Consider the following 22,527-nt stretch of genomic DNA (forward strand, 5'->3'; position numbering starts at 1 on the left):
AATGACCTCTGGCAGATGATGGATTGACTAGTTGAGTCCTTTGCAAGGTTTGTGAAGGGATCCAGCTGTCTCAGATTACCATGCCTAAATGTGCATTTTCCAAGGTTGTCAGTGATGGCAGTGAATGTGAAAGTGGCAGACCAAGTGGAGTGTTTCCTGCTGAATGAGGCATTGTTGAGCTTGCTTTGTGCTCAGAGCTCTGGTGAACAACCATGAGATTGATAAAACAAGATAGAACAGGTGCTAGCAGTCCCAGCGAAGCGTTTTATTATTTTGATGGATTTCAGACTGATTTTAAAGCTTTTCCAACAGTCCATTTCCATACCGTGTATCCACACAAATACGCACAATTTGGAGTTTAAAAAAAAAATTAAGTCAACAAAGTCTTGATATGAAGAATAAAGAAACAAATAGAAGACATAGCAGACATTTGACAACCTGTCTTCAGACGTTTGAGGGGTTGTCCGTGGAGAAGTAAGTTGCTGCTTTATGACTTCATCAGGCTAAACCTTCTGAAGCTAAAATAAACAAACATATCTGTGTGTGTGTGTCTGTGTGTATATATATGTATATATGTTTGTTTGTTGTTGTGTGCTGTCGAGTCAATTCCAACTCATAGCAATCCTATATGACAGAGTAGAACTGTCGCATGGTTCTATATAGGCTGGAACCTTTACAGGAGCAGATTGCCAGGTCTTCTCTCATGTAGAGCTGCTGGTGGGTTCAAACCACTGACCTTTCAGTTAGCAGCCAACCGCTTAAACCATTGTGCCAAAAGAGCTATCTCTATATATCTATATCTATATAGAGAGAGATATATGTCTTTCTATTCATTGTAAAGAAGAATTTTCTAATGAATAGGTCTCCACACCCTTTCTTCTCAAGAGTGGAGTCATCACCCTTAGAGGTAAAAATGCCCATCCCTGGTGGCATTTAAGTAGTGACTAAAAGACTGCTTGACTCAGATTTTTTTTTAGAAGAAATACTTTGTAGAAGAGAGAGGTATAAGGTTGGACAAAATTCGATCGTTCATTTAGTCACATAGCAAATATTTGTTGAGTGCCTATTATGTGATAGTCACTGTCCTACTCAATGGGGTTGCTATCATGAACAAAACTGACAAAATTCCTGCATTCATGGAGCCTATATTTTAAAGGAAGTGCTGGACAATAGTACCTTGTTGGACAGAAATATCAGGATGTTGTGATGGGAGTGACTTAGTGGTATGGAATTACATTTGAGTCAAGATCTAAAATATAAGAAGGAGTTAGTCTTCTAGTGACATGTTGGCTCTAAAATTCTTTTAATTTTGAGAACCACTGCTGCTAACTTTGAGATATCCAGTGATTAAAAACCACTGCTTCTGGAATTCTATCAATACTCAAATTTAGTGACCTGGAATTGTCTTTAAAAGTCCTCTTGAAGATTGTACAGACCATATTATGCACTTTGGTTCTGAACTGGACAGTAATAGCCTTAACATTTTCTATTGCATTTGTTTAGAAAAGAATTTACATATATCATCTTGTATTTATAAACTAGAACTAGAAGAGACTTTAGAACTTTATAAACCAGATCCCTTTCCTCTTACCAGTGAGGAAGCTGAGGTCCAGAGAAGGGAAGGGATGTGCTTACAATTACAACACATGACCAGTACTGTGCAAAAAAGAACTGGAGTCTAGAACTTCTGGTGTGAAATCTAGTGCTTGGTCTTTCCTCTATTCGTAACTGTTGATATCCCTTTGCTCAATGTCATTTTAACAAAAAGGGTGACAACATAATACTTTACATGTACACTTAACAAAGTCACTTGATACTCATTCTCTCATTTAAACTTCTCCTGAAAAATCAGGAATGTAAGGCATCAAAGATTGTACCACCTTATGAGCCTCGAAGTTCCTGTTTTGAAAATAAGGATACTGAGATCCAGAGCATTTAAGGGACTTGTCCAGACAGCTTAAGTGTGACTAGGCCAGGCAGCGGCAGTCAAATGTCCTGACTCATAGATTAAAGTTTGTTTCTTCCATTATGTTGTAGAAAAGCAGTAGATCAAGTAATCTGAAGAAAGAAGAGATGAATGGTAAATGTAAATGAGCAGGAAATTAGATAAAGGAAAAGACAGGCTTATTGTGACTCTGCTTGTCAGTCAAGACTGCTTTTCATAGGATGACAGCTACACTCTCACTATAGCCGGATCAGTTTTACCATATTGTAAAAATGTGTAATTGCCGGTTGGTTTTGAGAAGCCAAGGCCTAGTTTATCTTTAAAACGAAATACAAAAGTTCGTCTAGTCTCGAATATGTCTACTACAATGGGAAGTGGATAGGTGAGGACTCCATCGAATCAGTAAATATCTATCCAGTGCTACCCTGTGTTGGCAGTAAGAATACAAACTTTGCCCTCAGGAGCTCGTGACTAGTGGGGAGGAAAATAAATAAAAGTCCAATGGAAGTACATAGTACGTCAAGGAAATCATTTCAGATATCTGTTACTGCATAATCTTGTCACAGTTGTGTGCTGTCAAGTCGATTCTGACTCATAGCAACCCTACGTGACAGAGTAGAACTGCCCTATAGGGTGTCCTAGGCTGCAGTCTTTATGGAAGCAGATCACCAGGTCTTTTGTCCTGCGGAGCAACTGGTGGGTTCAAACCACAGGCCAGCCTTTGAGTTAGCAGTCAAGCACTTAACCATTGCACTACCAGCGCTCCTTTACTGCATAATAAACTACCCAAAATTGGTGGCTTAAAATAACAGCCATTCACTGAACTGTGCATGTAGAGATTTTTGAAATGGTGTATCTTTGGCTATGTATATTTTTACCAAAAGAGAAAAGACGGAGGGTCGAGAGGGGAGAGGGTTGACATGTTGTGGGGTTGTTGACCAATGTCATAGAACAACATGTGTACTACTGTTTCATGAGAAACTGTTCTGTGGGCCTTCCTGAAGTACAATAAAAAAATAATAATAATAACAGCCATTTGTTTGTTCATGATTCTGTGGGTCAGGAATACAAGCTCTCCCACATAGTGTCAACAGGCGTCTCTCACGAAGCTGCAATCAGATGGCAGTTAAGAATGGAAGATCCCAGATGGCCTCACCTGCACATGTGGCACCTTGGAGGGGATGACTAGGAGGCTGGGACCTCCCTCCCTCTCTCCACATGGCTAGCTTAGTGACTGGTGTGCTAAGCAGCAACGGCAAAAGCTCCAGCTCTCTTAAGACTCAACCTTGGAAGTCAGGCAGAATCGCTTCTGTCACATTCTGCTGATCACAACAATAGACTGTTGGTGTGGAAGTAACAAAAACACATTGCAAAAGATGGGAGATTCTGTTGAAACCATCTCTGGAACACAACACACCTCAGAAAGCTTCCTGGAAGTGATGGTATCTGAGCTAACTTTTGATGGATGGGTTGGATTAGGAGGGCAGTGTTCCAGGAGGAGCAGCAGGACATACAGAGGCCAGAAGTGTGAGAATAGACAGCACTGGATGTTTTCAGCAATAGGCAGGACAAGAAATCGTTCTCACCTGATTATGACTCCCTTGACTTCGAAATGTCTAGAAATAGAACTGTAGATTGGGTGAGCTGCATGACTCCAGAGAGGGTTTAGAAATGGAGGCCCCTAGGGCTAGGGCTCTAGAGACCATTATCGTGAGTAAAGCTGTCTGATGTCAGAGGACAAAAGGTCAGTGTTACACAAACATATTAAAAGGTTGTTATTTCTTGATTCTTATTATGAGGATTCACATGGTTGTGGGATTAAGCACATGAGATGGGCTTTGGCATTTTGGGGCAGTTAACTCTAATCTTTTCGCTTCTTATAATCCTCTAGTACTTAACAAAAAATGTTGTTGCTGTGTGCCATCGAGTTGATTCTGACTCATAGTGCCCCTATATGACAGAGTAGAACCACCTCATAGGATTTCCTAGGCTGTAATCTTTATGGGAGCAGATCGCCAGGTCTTTTCTCCCATGGAGTGACTAGTGAGTTTGAACCACCGACCTTCTGGTTAGCAGCCAAGCACTTTAACCATTGCGCCACCTAGGGCTCCTTAAATTAAAAAAATAAGCCATAGAAATTAATTATACTGCTTAAATATGTGAAGGTGGTAGCTACTGGTCATTCTAAGCAATGATTAAGAGAGCCTTGTCAGTTAAGATTGTCAGTACTGAAGAGTTTGTATACTATGTTTATTAAAGTATTATAGCATAGAAACAACCAAGCCACGCACCACCAAGTTGGCCAGGCTCTAGGAAATATCACTACCCGGGGGCTTATCATAATCAACAGATGCTTATTGTCACCCTACTGCCAAATACTGTTTCTGCTGTCATGGAGAACATATAAAAGTTTATGACCTAGAGTTTGCCCTTAAACAAGTTAAAATTTATCAGGTGTTGGAGACACAAGAAAATGTAAAACACCAGGCAGGATGTGTACACTGCCCAATGAATGGAATGGACTGAGAGTGGTATGAATTTTGTCCACAAAATTGTGAGTCGAGTCTTCTGAGACTAACTATTAGTTGGGGGTTGGGGGGAGAGGACAAGAGGAACAATTTGAGCCAAGTCTGGGGATAAGTAGGTTGGAGCTTCATTTTCTCATCTGTTGCACCATCTCGGACTCCAGACAGGAAGACCATTCTCAGTATTTCATTTTGAGCTGTGTAAAAATACTTGAAGAACGTTCATTTTTCGATTAGAAAAGTAAAATGTTTGCTTTCATCTATCATGACTAAACTGTATTTCTCTTTAATTCGGAGTCTCTCACTGAAGTTCCTCTCAATGCAGAGAGCATCATCAAAAGAAACCTTTGCAATTATTTTTGAGTGACTTTTAGAGATTTAGTTATATACCCAGATACTATAATTAGCATTGCTCTGAGCAGAGCTACTGATGGAAATCTACATGGAACAATTAGAGTGTCTGCAGAGCTACAAAATTCGGTTCCTTTGAATGGAGTTTTTTCCTTTTCTTTTTTTTTTTTTTAGCAGTTAGCAGCCTCATATTTACTGTGGCCTAGTTGAAGTTATAGATTACATTTGAACCACAATATTCAACCAAAATGTTATTCAGTCAGAGTTTTTGGACTAATGAAGTATAGACAGACAAATTGGTACACACGCATACAAACGTATATAAAAAACCAAACCCCTTGCTGTGAGTCAATTCCGACTCATAACGACCCTATAGGACAGAGTAGAACTGCCCCGTAGGGTTTCCAAGGAGAGACTGGTGGATTTGAACTACTGACCTTTTGGTTAACAGCCAAGCTCTTAACCACTGTGCCACCAGGGCTCCCAAACATATATATAAACACACACACACTTTATGGAAAAGAAGAAAATGATGCAAGTGAAATAGCATTATTGGAGAGGACAGAGAATTAGGTGATTTGGGACAGCAGGGTTGGGAAGACCAAGCAAGGTTTCAAGATTCAAAACAATAGCATTTAGCATGAAATCTGCTTTTTATCATCCTTACCCAGCCATCAGAATGAAGAAAGACAGTGTCCGACTGTCGCACTAGTTTGGTAGCAGGAGAATTAGAAGTAAAGGGACTAGTGCCTGAGGGGCGGGTCATGAATTAATAATTGCTGTGTGGCGGATGGGCCCCGTCAGAGGAGCTGAAAATGAGGAAGTTGCCTTGCAGAGTGCTATCAATCACTCAGTGACCATAACTTCCAGTAATTAGTGTATTTTATGGGCCTTTGCTTCAGTGGCTCAAAAGCACATATGTTCCAGTCACAGCTAAACTTTGCCGGAGTAATATTCCAGGGTGATTTATCCTCCTGCTGCACTGGGATATAACCCTATATTAGGTGAAGATTGTGAACTAAGCTGCAATAAAGTGTAAGTTTAGGTACAGTTTGCCCAGGTTGAGACCTCAATGTATCATGCTTTTGAGCATTCAGGGTTAGGCTATAGCAAGCAATCATTTTTAACAGTGAAACAAATAAAGCAATTAAAGGAACAGCATTAGGATATTATACTTGTGAATTACTGTTGCCCTCTCCCATGTAAGTGTCCACTGTAATAAGCCCGTTTCTGATTAAAAAAACTGCAATACCACCACTCTATTAGAAACATTTCTTTGTAATGCTGTCTTTTCGCCATTATTATTAGTAATCTGTGGGATGGAATGCAGGATCTTCTGAATGATAGAGAAGTGTTACTGCTTGATTTACTTCTTTGTGCTGCTGTGTTTGGGCTCCTTAGGTTAAAATACATTAACTTTATATCAGTGGGCTCTGGTGAGGATGAGTAGTTCTTTATTAAATGTTGGCACATGTTAAGGAGCATTCCTGATGGGAACCTCACACTTAGGACCTTTCTACACAAAGAAAACATGTTATCTGCAAGCTCTCAAGAGCACTTGGCACTTTTTGTACAGCATAATGAGTTATTTGCCGTAGTTCACCCGCTGCACTAGGAGTCTCCGGAGTCTTTCAAGATAGGGTCCTTTACCATTGCCAAAACATCTGTAGAGCCCAGAGTTCTAGTAATTTAACAACCTTTGCCGCCAACTTGAAGTATGACCTTGGGCAAATTAATTAAGCTTCTGGTGCCTCCATTGGGCCATAATTCTGTTTGTATTAAAGAAATCCTTAGAGTTGGTAGGAAAGTGTTATCTGAAAATAACTATAAATTGAGTAGGGAAAAATATGTGCGGTTCCACTATATTCATTTTAGACTGAATGCTTTTAATGATAGTGTCCTTGAATTTCCTTAAATAGACACCAGCAATGGACTAATTTCACCAAGCATAGGTGGAAAGGTGTACACAGTTTGGTGCTTTCATTATACTTATTATCCCACATTTAATTTGCAGTGCATTATAGTATCATACAAGTTAAACAGTAATAGTAAAACAAACTAATTGTCTTTAATTAAAGTGAATTAGGTTTTGATTTTAATATATTTGATGTAGTGAGAACTGATAAGGTGAAGGATCCCAGAGGTTATTAGGGCATATTTCTGTTGGGCCTGATGGTGTTAGTAATAACCCTCTTCCTCGTAGTTCTAGATGTGAACAAATATGTCATTTCATCAGTCTCTGTTCCTCGCACTTAGGCCCCTCCGCAGGGGTTGCAGACTCCACAAGTTATCAGCTAATGGCGTTATACATTAAAAATTGAAGCTTTCCTCACTCCGAGGCCTTTCAAGGCTTTGTTCTTAAGCCCTAGACACTTTGGAGTGCAGCTGCAAACTATAGGCAGAAGATTAAATTAATTTGTAACTCTTTTTTTTTTTTTTTTGGTCCTGCATTGCTAAATCCTCCACGTTTAATTGAAACCCTACTTCAAGATGCTTTGTGTTTCTGTGTTCTTTGTTGTCAGTTTAACCTCCGAAGCACTTTAACACTGGTAAATTGCTGTTATATCCTTTGGATTTTTTTTAAACCATTCAGTAAGAGGACAGTGAAATTGATACACGGGAAGAAAAGTAAAATCTTAGGGTAGGTGTTGAGGTATTTAATATTTATTATGGTTCCCCACCAGCATAGTTTCAGATGATTTAAACTCTCTCCTTAGGACTGTGTAAATTGGTCTAGGGATGAAATCTCACCTAGGGAATTTTATGTAATCCAGTAGTTAAGTCTGATTTTGTAAAGTTGCCCTGTGTCTGAGTGTTCCAAAGTGGCCGCTGCATTTCTGTAAAATGAAGGCTTAACTGCAGTGCACAATCTAAATGCAAAATCCTTCGATAGAAATTTAATTGTGTAAAATGTGCACCAGGTAATTAAGAACAAATTTTAGAACATTTCAGATGATAAAGGCCTCCTTCAGCTAGATCACTGTCTGTATTGAAAATACTTATTTTCAATTTTCAGTTATGCAGAGAAACATAGAATGTGTCTAAATTAAGAATAAAAAAAAAATCCAGTGTTCTTCAGTATAACTAAATTAAAAACCACTCCCACAACATGGTTAATGTTCTAAGCAGGAGACTTAATCACCAAAAACATGTCCTGAATTTGTGTCCTGCACTTGCCGTTTATGTTTTCTCTTTATCATTTATGATTTCACAACAATAATAATTCATATTGTCAGCAGAAGCCGCTTCTTGTTGCTTTGTGTTTAGATATCTTTTATTCTAACGTTTTGTTAAAAGGCAGTTTTCTATCATGCAGTTGTTATGTATTTGGCAATCGTTATAATTACATATATACATACACAGCTATATGTATATCTATATAGAGAGATATGTAGATATGTATACATACACTTTGTTATTTGAATTATTAAATCCAACATATTCAAATGCTGCTAGCTCAAGAGTATTTTTCATAGATTATGGTTAGACAAAATGAAGATCAGTAAGATGACACTAAGGAACAGCCCTAGTTTTACAGTGAAATGTTAGTGGTTTACTGTTATTTAAGTGTATTCCCAACGGATAAATGTTTTCCGAGCATTCTTTTTTTGCCTTTTATGTAGAAAATCGCCCCCACCAAACAGAGTATTCAGCAGTTTGCTGAATCTTAAGTATTTGGAATTAAAATGCACCTTTTTATTTAACATTAAATAGAATCCTCTCCCTCCCCCAACTCTACCCGCCACCTCCCAAAAAATAAATAAAGCTTCTCTAAATCTTCTAGAATGTGCGCCGATCCCCTCCTGGGGGTGAAAAGGACGTGAGAGCCATTTGATGTATTACTGGAGCTTATGTGTGTCCACATTTTGCAGTATACTTTTTTTTTTTCTAACTGGACTTAAGCTGCCTGTATTTAAATGCTTCTTTTGTAAAGATGATAAAGAGCAAAGATTTCTATTGGCTTAGCCCTAATCTGTTTGCTTTGTTGAGATTCTTTTTTATTTTTTTTTTCCGTCTTTACTTTAACTGTTAACCTATTTATAAATCTAAATCTACATACAAAGGTCATTGGTTGGCTGAACTTAAACCATTTTACTCAGTAAATTTAATTAAGAAAATACAGTGCAACTCATAAGCAAATGAGTTTTTTCCTAGTTTTAAACCAAACCACCCTCTTGAGTGCTGATTGCCTTGCCCGACCCCTGGTGATACAGAAACAGGCAAAATTAAAAAGGACATTAAAGCTTCATTAAATCTGAAACACATTTAGTACAGTGACATATCTGCAGGCCATTTCAGAGAAGATTACATACTCTCTTTTGTAAGTTTCCTAATTTATAATACCTTGACAATAAAAACTGGGGAAATGCAAGTAGATTAATAGACCAGTAGGGGTAAAAGATATAGAATGGCCCCGGGTTCACCTGTCTCTGAAATGTTCACTCATAGCATATGTGTTCCCTCTTCCCCATAAGGATTCTGTGTTTGTTTTGACTTTTGACAGCCTCATGAGGAACTTGTACTTCATGCAGCCATGCCTGCTAAGAGCCCTTTTCCTTTTTACCTTCTCTTAATAGAACTTGATAAAAGAGTTCTAGGGCCTGTCTATATATTCCCTTCTACTTTGCCACAAGACAGATAGTGTAGAAAATAAACACCACAGCTGCATTAGACCCAGAAGGACAAGGACATACTTTGAAGGTAGCCCTCTCTCCCGGGGCCTTAAAATGACTGCTTGCGGTGCCAGCTTAGTAGTGCCGCTGTGTTTTCACTGGTGCAGAGTTGGAACCCCTGGCCCACTGCTGGTGCTGCCCAGTGATGACACTCTGTGCGAGGAAGTGGTTGTCATACTGCTGGGGCAATGGTGCCCATGAGTCAAGGAGAAGGAACTATTGTCTGTTCTCCAACTCCAAAGAGGTCAGGTGTGCGAGATGTGTTAGAAGCCGTGTTCCCAGGAGCGAAGTTGACAGGTAGGACTGAGGTGCCACGGGATGTCAGCAAAGTACACAGAAAGCACAGTCAGCCCCAGGATGATGAGTTCACAAGTTCAAGCATTGCCACCTGTCCCCAAGCAGACTGGTACAGAGAGGCCCCCAGCTGAGCAACTTGCACTGAATTTTCTCTCTGTTCCTTTACATGGTGGTGTTTTACAGAGTAAATGAATGGTGTCAGCCATCCTTATTTACCTGGTGCCAGTTATGCCAGAGTGGATGGAGTAGAAGAATGCACATTCCCAAGTCAGCTGTAACCTGGCCTCTCTGTAGAAGAAAGATGATAACTTGACAGTTGGAGGCTTTGTGTTGAAGTGGGAAGAATTCACATTTTTCACTTGATCTCTTTCTCGCTTGCTGTCTCTCTCTTTTTAAGCCTCCAATTTATCATTGCTTAATTCTTTAAACTTCAAGAACCAGTGGCCAGTGCTAGCACCTGCCACCCAGTTTAGATCTTAATCATATGTGTGGTGGGCAGGTAAGCTCTGTGGACAAAATTCTTCCATGGTCCCTAATGGCATGTTCGACGTGTACCCAAGTAAATGGCATAATACCTGAAGAAGAACTTGAGAGAGAATGTTCTGAATGTTTTCTAGTAGTTATTAAACTATTTGTCTTTTCAGCGTGATGATGGTCTTTTGGTGAGCTGTCACTGCCTGTCAGGTCAGCACAGACTGGTGCAGACCCTTAGTCCACTAATTACTGCGCTGACAGAGCACAGTGATCCTCCCGAATCAATCCGTGTGCACACTTGCATTGGCCAGAAACAGAAACACACAGTATTTAAAAATATAGACCAAAACTCTGGCTTATATTGGGAGGGGTGGGCCGGGGGAGTGGATGGGAGAGCTGAGACCTCCTCCTTCCTAATTAATAACACCACATGGAAAACAAACATAATTTCACAAAACTCTGAAAGAAAATTTGGTTAACATCTCCCCTCTCTTTCCTTGAGATGTGTTTGCTGTTTATGCTTGGAGGGATTGACGATATCCACCAAATGAAATAATGATATTACAACTTTTTTATCTTGAAAATCAATGAAGTCTAAGTATACAAAATACAAGGTAATGAAACTTACGGGTATAACAGCATATATATATATACATACATATACACATACATGTATATACAGTCACACACACACACACACACATCCAAATGAGTATTGGGTCTTTCCGAATAGTCACCTTCAAGATCATATGGTTTATTCCTATGAAATTGCTGTTGCTCAACCTGGTTTTGGAACTTTCAAAATTAACCTCAGAACGTTCAGTAAGTAGCAAAATCTTTACCTTTTGTAGGTGGCTTTGGGTTTTGGCAGTACCCATAGACCATTCAAACCTTAGTCTACAGAAAATCTACATGATCAATAAGCTGAGGGGTATGATTTTAAGTCCAAAAGTAAGATGTAATTCTAATAAAGTAGTTCTTCTGTTACTTGAAATGATTCTAAACACAATTACATAAGAAGAATCAATGACTTTGGAATAAATGCACAACTTCTCAAGATCTAGAAAGGTGGTGTAATGTGCTGGAAGGAATACTGGATTAAACCACAAGTCTTAGGTTCAGTCCCTGTGGTACCACTGATTAACTGCGTGGGAACTCCTTCAGTGGGCCGTGAGTTCTAATCTGTAAAGTGGATTGATGGTCTCTTAGATCCATTCCAACTTAGTTTCCTGATGTTGTGACTCGACTTAAAGTAGTTACAAGTACATACAAAGGATTTCAGCCTGAGGATGGGCCACATTATAAAGTTGCAAATTTTTGCCGCTATTTTCTTTAAATAAGTTATGCTGTGTTTGTTAAATTTGATCTTATCACTTTATATCAAGTAATGTTCCCGACTGACTCATTTTGTTTCTACAGGTGAGAACCCAAAGACCAAAATTAAGTGACTGGCCCACAAACACATAGCAGTTTTCAAATCAAGTTAAACAGAAATTCTAAAGATCCAGTCTCCCAGTTTGACTTAGACTTAGAATTCCGACTTCACAGTCTTGAAATGGCCATTTTCCCACTAGTGGTGGTAGCTCTTTTCTAACAAATGGATGAAAATAGTGGCAAATTTTTCAGCTTTATACTATGGCCTCCCCCAAATCCTGAAACCTTTCATACACACTTATATTAAAAAGCTACAGTGCTACGGGCTGGGAACATCAGGTGTTCCCATTTTACAAGTGGAAAAGCCAACAGTCTCCTCCTACAGTTTTATATCGCTGTGTAGAAGAAACTGTCGCACACATGTAAATGTAAATAATGCCCATAGAGCTGAGAATAGTCCTAAGAGAAATCATGTAAGGATAATTTTTACTTGTTAAAATTAGAACATTTTTTCAGGGTTGCAATGTTGTCCATTGAAAATGTCCATTCTAAATACAGCTCTTAATGTAATTACAGCAATAATTTAGTTCATGCATTTGAGGTTGTGAGCCTTTTTATATTTGCTGGATACAGTTCTGAAATTTAATACTTGTCTGTCTTAAGGAGATCTGCCCTGCATGCAAATCTATAACTAGACAAATATTATTTCCTTTCCCAGCTTGCTCTTGGGAGGTTTCCATATCCTCAGGTAAGATTGTTCATTACTGCCGTTTGCCACTGTGACATTCATTCCTATGTATGAAGGTGCAGGGAGCAATTGTGAACATTTGAGCCACATACAAATACATCTGTCCTGTTAAATTGAAAAGTGATATCTTAAAAGAGTCATTTAGAATCTCTATTGATTTTTGATTTTTTTAAACTCCAGATTTTTTCCCTCTTTGTTAAAGGTTGAAAGCGATCATTGTGCTCCTTTGTGTGACATTGGGGACATTTTTCCTTACCCTGGCCCAGCACCATGTGCTCATATTGAGGTTGGAGGAGAGGCGCATCCTTTTCCTGATACAGTCTTTGAGCTTTTGGATTCAGTTAAAATTATTTGAATTAAAGGATTAAGATAGGTGTAAAAAAATCTAATCTAGGTCATTATTTTTACTAAGCAGATAGGCCCCCAGTTTTATGCAGGTGTGATTTGCAACATATTCTTTTTGAAAATTTTGCTTATTCCTATCCGCATTTCTAAGAAAACAAACTGTCCATTATATTAGTATTGTCAACTATAATCTTTGTAATTTCTTTAAGATTTGCATTACAGAAGGGTGCTAGCACTTAAAATATAAAGCTGTTTTGTGGTTCGAAAATGATTCCGTAGCTTGTGTGGGGAAATAAGTAAAATGTCTAGGGGGATGAAAAATGAACCGTTTGGCTGTTTTCTCTGGTTGGTGCTCACTGTTTTTCTGGCATCTTGGTCTGTACAGGCCAGAGTGCCTGGAGGCATGTCTGATTTAAAGGTGGTGTTGGTGTCTGCTCTTTAAGCATCTATTAACTTGCCATTATTATGCAAATAACTGTTGTATTACACATACTAATTTATGCATGGTTAGATTATGCAGATGCATCACAAACATGGTTATTGAATAATAGGATGGGGCTCATTCTCTCTACCATCTTTATAAGCTGTTTTAAACAAATTTTCCTGGCACTCATGTGGACATTTAAAGACCTTTCATTCACTGAAATGTATCTTTTGTATCCTTTTTTTTTTTACAATTAAAACTGTCATATAAGTAGAAGAGAAACCGTCCAACTTGTTAGGTTCAAGAGTGTTAGCTTCACTTTGAGAATTGGAGGCTTTTTTGTCGTAAGAGCTTGGCAGGCATGCTAGCATTTAGTGAGGTTTCAATGTATACAGCCTTGCTGCTTAGCTCTAGGTAGCCCATCAAATTAAAATCACATTTTCAGGATTTACAGCTCATTAGAATATTTATCTTAGTAAGCCTCTTATTCTGTCAGTAATTCTTAAACAATTCACTGTTGGGCTAATTTATGCAAACCCCTCAAATTTTGAAAATGAATAGACTGTATCTCCCAAGCAATATACGATTTCTCTCTCAAACAAGTCTTAGTAGAAAACTTATAAGTGATCTAATAAAGAATGCCAGAGTTTGCAATGTAGCTGTATTTTTGAGCTTCCTAATCTCTAGAGTAATTACTCGGTGAGATATGAGTGACGAGTCTAAGAAACGGATTGCCGTTGCATTTGACAGATGTAACATTTGAAGGCTTTTGCCAGGCTAGGGAAGAGAGTATATACCTTTGCAGTGTTGCTTTCGTGAATGTCTAAGTATACATTTCCTTGATCATTCGGGTGGAAGTTGGAAAATTCTAATATGCTGAACTCCCTGGCTGTCACTAACCTTTATGCCAGAGGTTGGAGGGGTTGGAGGGCTATTTTCCTTGAATCCTGATAGAATGTTGTCACCAAATTGAGATTTTTATTTCAAAAATAGAAGCAGAGCAGCTTTGATGTCATCGGGCCTATTTCCCAGATCTTTCAACAAAAGTTTGTGTGCTTCATTGCTGGAATCGATAATGACTTTGGTGGGCTTGGCATTTATTTTACAGGCTTTGTGCTACAGACTGGAGTCCTGGTGGTACAGTGGTTAAGAGCTCGGCTGCTAACCTAAAAGTTGACAGTTCGAATCCACCAGCCGCTCTTTGGAAACCTTATGGGGCGGTTCTGCTCTGTCCTTTAGGGTTGCTGTAAGTCAGAATCAACTCAATGGCAACGGGTTTGGTTTTTTGGTTTGGTACTACAGACTGAGGGTTTGGAAAGGATACTTCATCAATTCCTTTCCTGCCCTTTCCTCCACCCCACCCTCAAAGAAAAAGCACACGAAGAATATATATTTTTATACTGAATTTTAGACTGAATTATGAAATAATTCCTTCTCATTGGCCCATATATCTCATTTGAACATCCAAACACTCTGTGAGGTAGGGCTCTCTCATAAATGGGCAAACAGAATGACTGATTAGCTCATTGTTGAACTGCAGCTGGTTTGGTTCCATTGAAATCCCAAGTGGAGTAGACAGGAGTGAATCATAGACTCTTAGGGTTGAAAGTAATCTCAAACATCATTGAATCAAACTGACCTACGATATCCCTGAAAAACGCACATCTATACTCTGCTGGAACACCTCCGGTGACAAGAAACTCACTGGTTCAAAGCAATCACAGTATTAGAGCAATGTTCTGTTCACTGAGCTGGGGACTGTCACATCCTAATTATCACCTACTGGTGTAGTCCTGAGTACATGAAAACTTTTCATATATCCTTCCGATCACATAGTTTTGAATCCTCCCAGCACTCAGGCCTAAGGACAGTGTCAGGGCATTGTTGGCTCTGAATTCAAAAATCAAAATCAGGGTGCCAGATTTGAGATCTCTTCATTAGTGGCAAGTTGAGAAAACATGTGGCCTACTAGAAAGAGCTCTGGACCAGGAGCCTGAAGATTGGAATTTGAACCCAGCTCTCCACAAACTCTCTGGTCACCTCAGGCCTTAATTCTTGATTCTTAACTCCTCAAGTCCTCAGTTTCCTCATTTCTAAAAGTGGGGATCCTGATATCTGCCCTTCCTCTCTGATTAGAAGAGGTATGTAGATCAAATGAGATTACAGATATGGAATTACTTGGACAAGTACAAAGGACCACTCCACTGGCCCTAATGTTGAGCTACAGCAAAAATCAGAACTTCCAACTGTCAGCCAAAGGAGAGCCTTTGTGAAAGGTTGTGCTCACCCACCTGCCAGCTGCAACTGGAGCAGGGGTAAAGTAAGCAGAGAAGAGAGCGGGAGGAGAGGCCAGCTTCCGGACTCGTCCTTCCCTCAGCCCGGCATCAGTGCTGCTGACAGCGTCATTAGCAGCACCTCTTCCTGCCGGTGACACCGTGTGTATCGGGTGGAAGTACAGATGAGTGAGGGGTGTTGGGAAGATACTAGGGAGAGTCAGTGGCCCGGGACCAACATAAAGGTTAAAGGCTAGGTTTTTGTTGAGCTAATCATTCTATATGAATTTCATTGTTTTGTGGGTTGGGTTTTTATTTGTAATTTGAAAGCACTATCCATTTTCATTTCCTTTAAGGCATTAGGTTTGCATAGCCTCATTGCCATGCAGTTTAGGACTCTATTAAAAAAAAAAAAGAAAAAGGTTAGGGGCCACTATAAATGCAGTCTTATTACCATGGCTTATAATAGGAAGAACAGTGATGTTTTGGATTTGTCTAGCACCTTTCCTACATGGAACTCCAGAGCCCTTTCGTTTTCATTTTCTGACTCAGGCTTTCCATCCCACCTGTGCGGACTATAACTTCCTGACTCCAGGTGAGCAGACTGAGGCTCAGAGGGGAGCAGCCCCTTGCCTTGGGGAGATGTGGGTACAGTTAGGTCTAGGGCTTGCAGGCAACTAGACCAAATGACTGGCCCTGTGTGTTCTTCATTTGGTTGACTCTTTGTACCAATGTTCACCTTCCCTCGCAGCCCCACCAGCCTCTAAAGTTTGCCTTCTCTGCCCTGGGGAGGCCTCTTGCGTAGATGAGAAATGCTGAGTGTCGGAAGGTGGTGCCATTGTAGATGATGATCAGACCATTCCCTAAAGCCCTTCTGCTTTTCTGATCGTGTGCTTACCAGAGTGATGGGGATTCCGAGGGTCTCAGACCCCAGTGCCATTAATTTCTGGGTGCCTGTACAGCATATTCTGGAATGGGATAAGGAAACATTTCCTTTTTAAGCATCGTGCACATGGTATCTCCATTACTTGAACAATTTAGCTTTAATAGTAATCTGAGATGTGCAGGTCTGAATGAGGACTGGAGCTGCATCTAGTTAATCATGTAGATCCAAATTCAGTTGACTTAAAAAATATGATGGTGGGCAATGGCTTGTTTAATGACACCATAATTCAGGCAAAATGAAAAGGATTGCGTGCTAAAACTCAACCATCCTTCATTCAAACTGTACAGCAGTGCACTGCATTCGGATGGTAGTAAATCCATTAAGGAGACTTCTCAGGGGATGTGCCAGCTCTGGTATTTGGAAATTTGGTAAGCAAGATGCCACAGGAAAGTGAAGATAATACAGACACAAATGTATTTAAAGTACTTTTGCATGTATAAAAATGTTTTTCTTCTTTTGGCTACAATTCCTGATCTTGGTTAATAAATTACATCAAAATGACCTGAAGTTAAAAAAAGGGAAAAAATCTGAGCAAATAGTGCCCCCGGTATTGTAAAGCTTTGAATGTTTTCACACCCCATTAATTTATTACTTCTCTTTCTTCATCTCTAAATTTCTTTTTTTTTTTCCGAAAATTCCGACTCCCCACTGCTGCAGTGATTTTCATCTTGTTGTTATTTTCCCTGCTCCATATGGAGCTCCAGACATTTCACCTGGAGGCTGTACTAGATTTCGCTGTAGTGATGGTACTTCCGGAGGCCAAAACTGTCATTTAGGGTTCCTGGTGCATCTGTCTGCGCCAGGCTTTTCACTGGCGTGGGAGAGTGTGAATAACAAATTGGATGCACCTGAGATTCGGATGATTGGTGTGTTTTGTGAATCTCCACGACTTGTAAGCAGATAACTCGGGGGCGGGGGGGGTGCTAAACAGCAACTGTGGGTGAATCTGTACTCACACCTTACATTTGGGGCTTTGCAAGGGCCTTGCAAACATCCTAGGCAAGCTGAGTGCAGAGAGAGTAACAAATATTTCATCCTGCCTTGTCATTGATTAGAAAAGAGCCTTTAATTTCATTTCACCCCATGTTGTGATTAATTTGCATTCTTTGTCAGAAGTTAATGGAGTTTTTTATGGTTCACTCTGAAATCCTTGAAGACATCAGACTTGATCTGATGTTTATACAACCGCCAGCGGAATTTTTTCATTTGATTGATGGCAAGCTTGATGTTATTCCAAACGGCTTTTTAAGCTGTTTTTAAGAATTATTTGAATAAAATGCAAGCAAGATATTTTTGTAACGATCAAGATTATCTGTTAAAAATCTGTTTCAAATAAAGATGATAAGTAGTAAAAAAGATCAAAAAGATAAGAGAAATAATGAATAGTAATATTATTTGTTAAAAACACAGAAGAATGGTGTTCAAATACGGTATTGTGATATATAGATAAGATCCCTCTTATTTAAAAAAAAAAAAAAATCATCTGGCCAAACAGAATAATCTAGGCTAAAGTAAAAAAAGAAAGTCTGGATCTTTAGGATTAAAAACGCTTACTACCAATTGGCTAATTCTCATTTATTCTGCCGGCTTTTGCCACCAATGTACGAAAGAGAGATCTACTCCGCGTAACTCAAAGAGACAGGGCTGTCAGGCCTGTTAGCTGAACAAAATGATGACATAGTACTTGCCTCAATAAAGAGACGTTCTTAAATCTCAATACAATCAAACATAAGTGGATAATAGAGGATTTTAAGTGAAAGACATGCATTCTTAATAGTATTACGACTGGCCTTTTTCAAGAGATAGTACAGAAATGAAAACATCTTGTTGTTCAAAGCAAAATACTCCAGTTATACATAGTAAGAAAAATGTGTATGCACCCCCTATACTGCTATATATCAAAGTATGAGAGGAGCTATAGGTGGCGTTTGCATCAGAACCCCTACTACTAGCCAAGGAAATATGGTTTGCAAATGCTTTTTGATTACTAATAGCATTTGTTTGATTTGGGGGCTTTGCCTTGCTTCAGCAGATTCTTGCTTCGCTGTGATTGCTGCTGCTGAGACTCATAGGTCAGAAAGCCCCTTATCTGAGCACTTCATTTAAAACAGGATAATTTATTTGCTGTATCTGAAAGTTTACTAAATAATTGGGTGGTTTTAATTGAAGTTACTGCTTTCTGATCCTTGTATTAACATGATCTAAGGTCCTTTTTACTATTTGTAATCCATATTATTGACCAAATTTCCCGTTTTCATTTGAATGTAGGCAGCTTGTCAAGAAGAAAATATTTTGTTTAACTTGGCATGGAAACCTGCTATTTTAATGTGTTTTTTTTCTTCAATTGACAGACTGTCTTTTAAACATTCATTTATTTTGTAGTAATAAATTGTGCTCTGGATAGAGTATTTGTTTCATAATAGAGTAGAAAGCAATATGTTCTTAAAACTATTTAAAAGCATTACACATTTTTCAAATGCTAATGTAGAAATACTAGAGTTTTTACACTTAATTTTATTCATGTTTTAAAAGCCTGTGATTGGTATATTCTTACTAATTTAAATTGTGATCATTTAATATTATTTTAAGGTGCCCTGGTGGCACAGTGGTTAAGCGCTCGGCTGCTAAGCGAAAGGTCGGCAGTTCAAGCCCACCAGCTGCTCCTTGGGAGAAAGATGTGGCAGTCTGCTTCCGTAAAGATTATAGCCTTGGAAACCCTATGGGGCAGTTCTACTCCGTCCTGTACGGTCGCTATAAGTTGGAGCCGACTCGATGGCAATGGGTTAATACTGTCTTATATTCAACATTAAATTTAGACCATAGATATCATTAACTTATTTATGTATTAATGTATTGATCGTGCCTGGACCAAGCTAGACTTGCAAACTAATGCCTGTAAAGTTTGCCCTCTTTGAAACGAGGTTTTTGTAATCTGTTTTCAAAGTTCAGAATATGAAGGATTTCAGTAAATTGTAAGCATCCAATTGTTTGTGTTAGGTCTCTAATCCAAAAAAAAAAAAAAAAGCCGTGGGTAATTACCCCAACTTTAAATGCTCATCTTTAACTGGTAAGAGTCTAAAAGAGCAATATGCGTGCATTTTTTTTTCCTAACGCGATTTCTAGCCTATATATATTAATACATTGTTTCTTTTTGTTGTCACTATTTAGGATATAGACATTTAAAATATACTGATATTCCAAGCCATGAAGTCAGATTTTATGTTCCATAAAATACAGAGGTGAAATTTAGTGATATGAAAATGTTTCTTTATACACATTTGCTTCTGAGGAATGTTTTAATTGCCATGTCAAGATCTTCTCCCAATATCCATCTCATCCTTATCAAGAGGTCTCATAATTTTATTAGCTGAGCCTATGCCAAGAATAGGAGGTGGATTACCTAGTGTATTATAACTGTTGGGATATACAGTTGCCCATCAACATTTTTCGCCTCTCAGGTTTATTGGGAAGCTCCTTTCCCACCGATAGTGCATACTGCCACAAGGCGGGGGCCTTTATGGTTGTTTGAAACCGAAGAAACGGGAGTGTGCCACAAATCACTGTTTTTACAGGGTATTGTATGAGGTATCTGAATTTTTGATAGGGGAAAAATAGAAGTTTTTAAAATTTTTATTTGGGACACATATGTACCAGTGGACTCTTGGTGGGGGATTCTGGGGGTAGAATAAGTGGGACACTGTACCTCCCACTGGACTCTTAACGGTAGGCTTGTGGGAAGGGGCAAGAAAAAAAATGCATACTACCTACCAAAAATTCAGACATAATGATTCAACATGCTTCCATTAATGAAAACACATGGTATTAACAAAAAATTCAAAGCAGAAAATATTTAAAAGGGTTAAAATAGAGCAGAAATTAATGTAAAATGCAAGAAAAAATTTCCCCAAAGTACAGGTAGCTTAGAAGTGTGAAATTTTCCATTAAAAGTAAATTACTTACTAATACTTCAGTTGCAATATGTGTAGTTACCCAGCTAAGTTAGTGATTCATACTTTTTTTTTTAAGCACTAACCCTATGTTGGTTGACTTTATAGCACTTTCTAAACTATCATGTGACATATATCTCAATTCAGTTCAACATATGTTTGTCATTAAGCACCCAGTCTGTACCTGGCACTGAGCTAAGCACTGGGAGTAGAGAAATGAAAAGAGCTCAGTCCAGTGGGAAGAAAACCTTAAAACAAACGAATGGCAGTTAATGTAACATTCTGGCCTCAAGAGGAGGAAGGAGTAGCCAGCTCAAGGTAGGAAGTCACGAAGGTTTCACAAAGTAGATGATGCTTGAGCTGAGACTCTGAGGCTAAAAGATGGCTAATAACTTCCCAGGTATTCTAGGCAAACGGAGCATAATATGGTAAAAGATAAAGGTCTAAAACAGTGTAGTGTGTTTGTTGCCCTTCCAGTCGTTTAACTCAGTAGAGTTCTATTACTGTTACTTTTTTGTCCCTAACAGTTCAGGAACTTCCCTAGGTAACTTTTAAAATAGGGAAGCAAGAAAGGGGAGGGGAAGCGTGGTGGAGGAGGGAGGTGGTATATCAGAATGGAGATGGAGAGTTTAGCAGACAGCAGATACTGAATTTCAGTTTGAGAATTTCATGAATCCCTTTGAGATGACTGGCACTCAATCTGAAGCTGGAAATTGCTGCGTTTTAAGATCTCTCTCTACCCCTGAGGTCAGTTGACGTGCATCTGAGGGATTCCCTGCCACCCTGTATGAATTCGACTTGGCGCATCATAGGGCTGTTTCCAGACTTCTGGGAGGGAATTGTCACGATCAAATGAGCTAATGCCTAAGAGAGCACTTTGAAAAATATGAGGAGGTAAACAAGAGCAAGGTAATGTTAGTATTATTTATATTTCCAGAAAGCAGTTTAGGGATTTACCTATGTAACTCTGAAAATATATGACCATGTCTCTCACCAGGTAGGACTAAAATGAATTACTTTTCTGATCCCACAAGAGCCTTTCTTTACAGTCTTTTTTGAGTTATAATTTATCATTCACAATCACAATTATATAGAATTAGATACAGAATCTACTCATTTTTAGTTCAGTAGCTGGGGACCTTGATTCTTCTGTAATTTTTAAGTAATCAGTTTAGCCCAGAGATAGAATTGAAATTTGAAGTAATGGACTTGGTGCCCAGTCTGGCTTTCAGATGACAGCTTTGCCATGTCCTCTCTCTTAGGCTTTGTGGTCAGAGAGACCTCCCACTGTTCACTTCTATATAGAATTTCAGGTATGAAGAGATTTTGTGATGATCTAGTCCAACTCCTTTATTTTCTAGATGAGGAAATGGAGTCCATAGCCATTAAATGACTCACTCATATTACCAGGTTTTAGGCAACAGAGCCTCCTGCTCCCAGTTCAGTGGTTTTTTCACTCTAGACGGATGGTGGGGGGAGACAGTAAGACAAGGCACCCAGAGGTTTTAAGCCCAAATGGCCATCCTTGTTTTACACACCCATCCATTCAAGTCCTGACTCCAACTGGTGTGTCTGCAGAGATGTAAATTACTGTCCCAGGATGCTTTGTGCTTGCCAGATAATTGCTGAATGGATATGGATCCCTGGGGGGAAAGTGGTCCTCCACAGCAGTGGTAGCAGCAGCCACAGACAAAGACATCAACTTTTATTGTACTCCAGTGTTTCACTTACCACCATTCAGTATAGAAAACTTGGGTAGATTTGGGGCTAGGGGCTCATTGGCATCCAAGTTAAAAAGGGGGCAGACCTGGTCAAGCTTTGTCTGAACACAGATTACTTTTTAGATGTTTAACAGTTCTGGATTAATGCCTGGGGAGTTTGGAAATTCTTCCTCAACTAAAATGTTAATGATGCTAAGAACCCAACCCTCTTTAGTGCCAATAAAACAGACAAGCTAAGTTCATTGAAAAATCAATGAGTTGCCTAAAAGAAGCAAAGAGCTGATTCAATTTAAGACTGGAGAGTGCCCAGGACACATGGGGTGGAAAGAGGGTTCCAGGGAATGCTAGGAGCTAGGAATGGAGGTAGTTGTCTATCTGTGCACAGAGCCAAGGTGCTCACTTCCAAGGAATCGTAGGAAACGGAGGCAGCCAATTAGGCTCAGTGTGGACCCTGTCATCCTGTATAATGTCAAGGTCTATAGTG

The 22,527-nt window shown here is 39.2% G+C and overlaps 1 protein-coding gene across 3 annotated transcripts in view; it reads left to right on the plus strand.

Annotated features, from left to right (window-relative positions):
* The window catches only part of MAP2K5 (mitogen-activated protein kinase kinase 5), a 277,318-nt gene that overhangs the window by 182,922 nt on the left and 71,869 nt on the right, over positions 1-22,527 (plus strand). For 2 of the 3 annotated variants that reach the window (XM_004374690.3, XM_023729753.1), the window contains exon 17: positions 12,358-12,387. The exons of the other annotated variant lie outside the window; for it this stretch is intronic. In XM_004374690.3, the coding sequence (XP_004374747.1) occupies positions 12,358-12,387 (30 nt within the window). The remainder of the gene's footprint in view (positions 1-12,357; positions 12,388-22,527) is intronic. 3 annotated transcript variants of the gene reach the window in all.

Source organism: Trichechus manatus, unplaced genomic scaffold (genome assembly GCF_000243295.1).
Source record: "Trichechus manatus latirostris isolate Lorelei unplaced genomic scaffold, TriManLat1.0 scaffold00030, whole genome shotgun sequence".
NCBI classification, from domain to species: domain Eukaryota; kingdom Metazoa; phylum Chordata; class Mammalia; order Sirenia; family Trichechidae; genus Trichechus; species Trichechus manatus.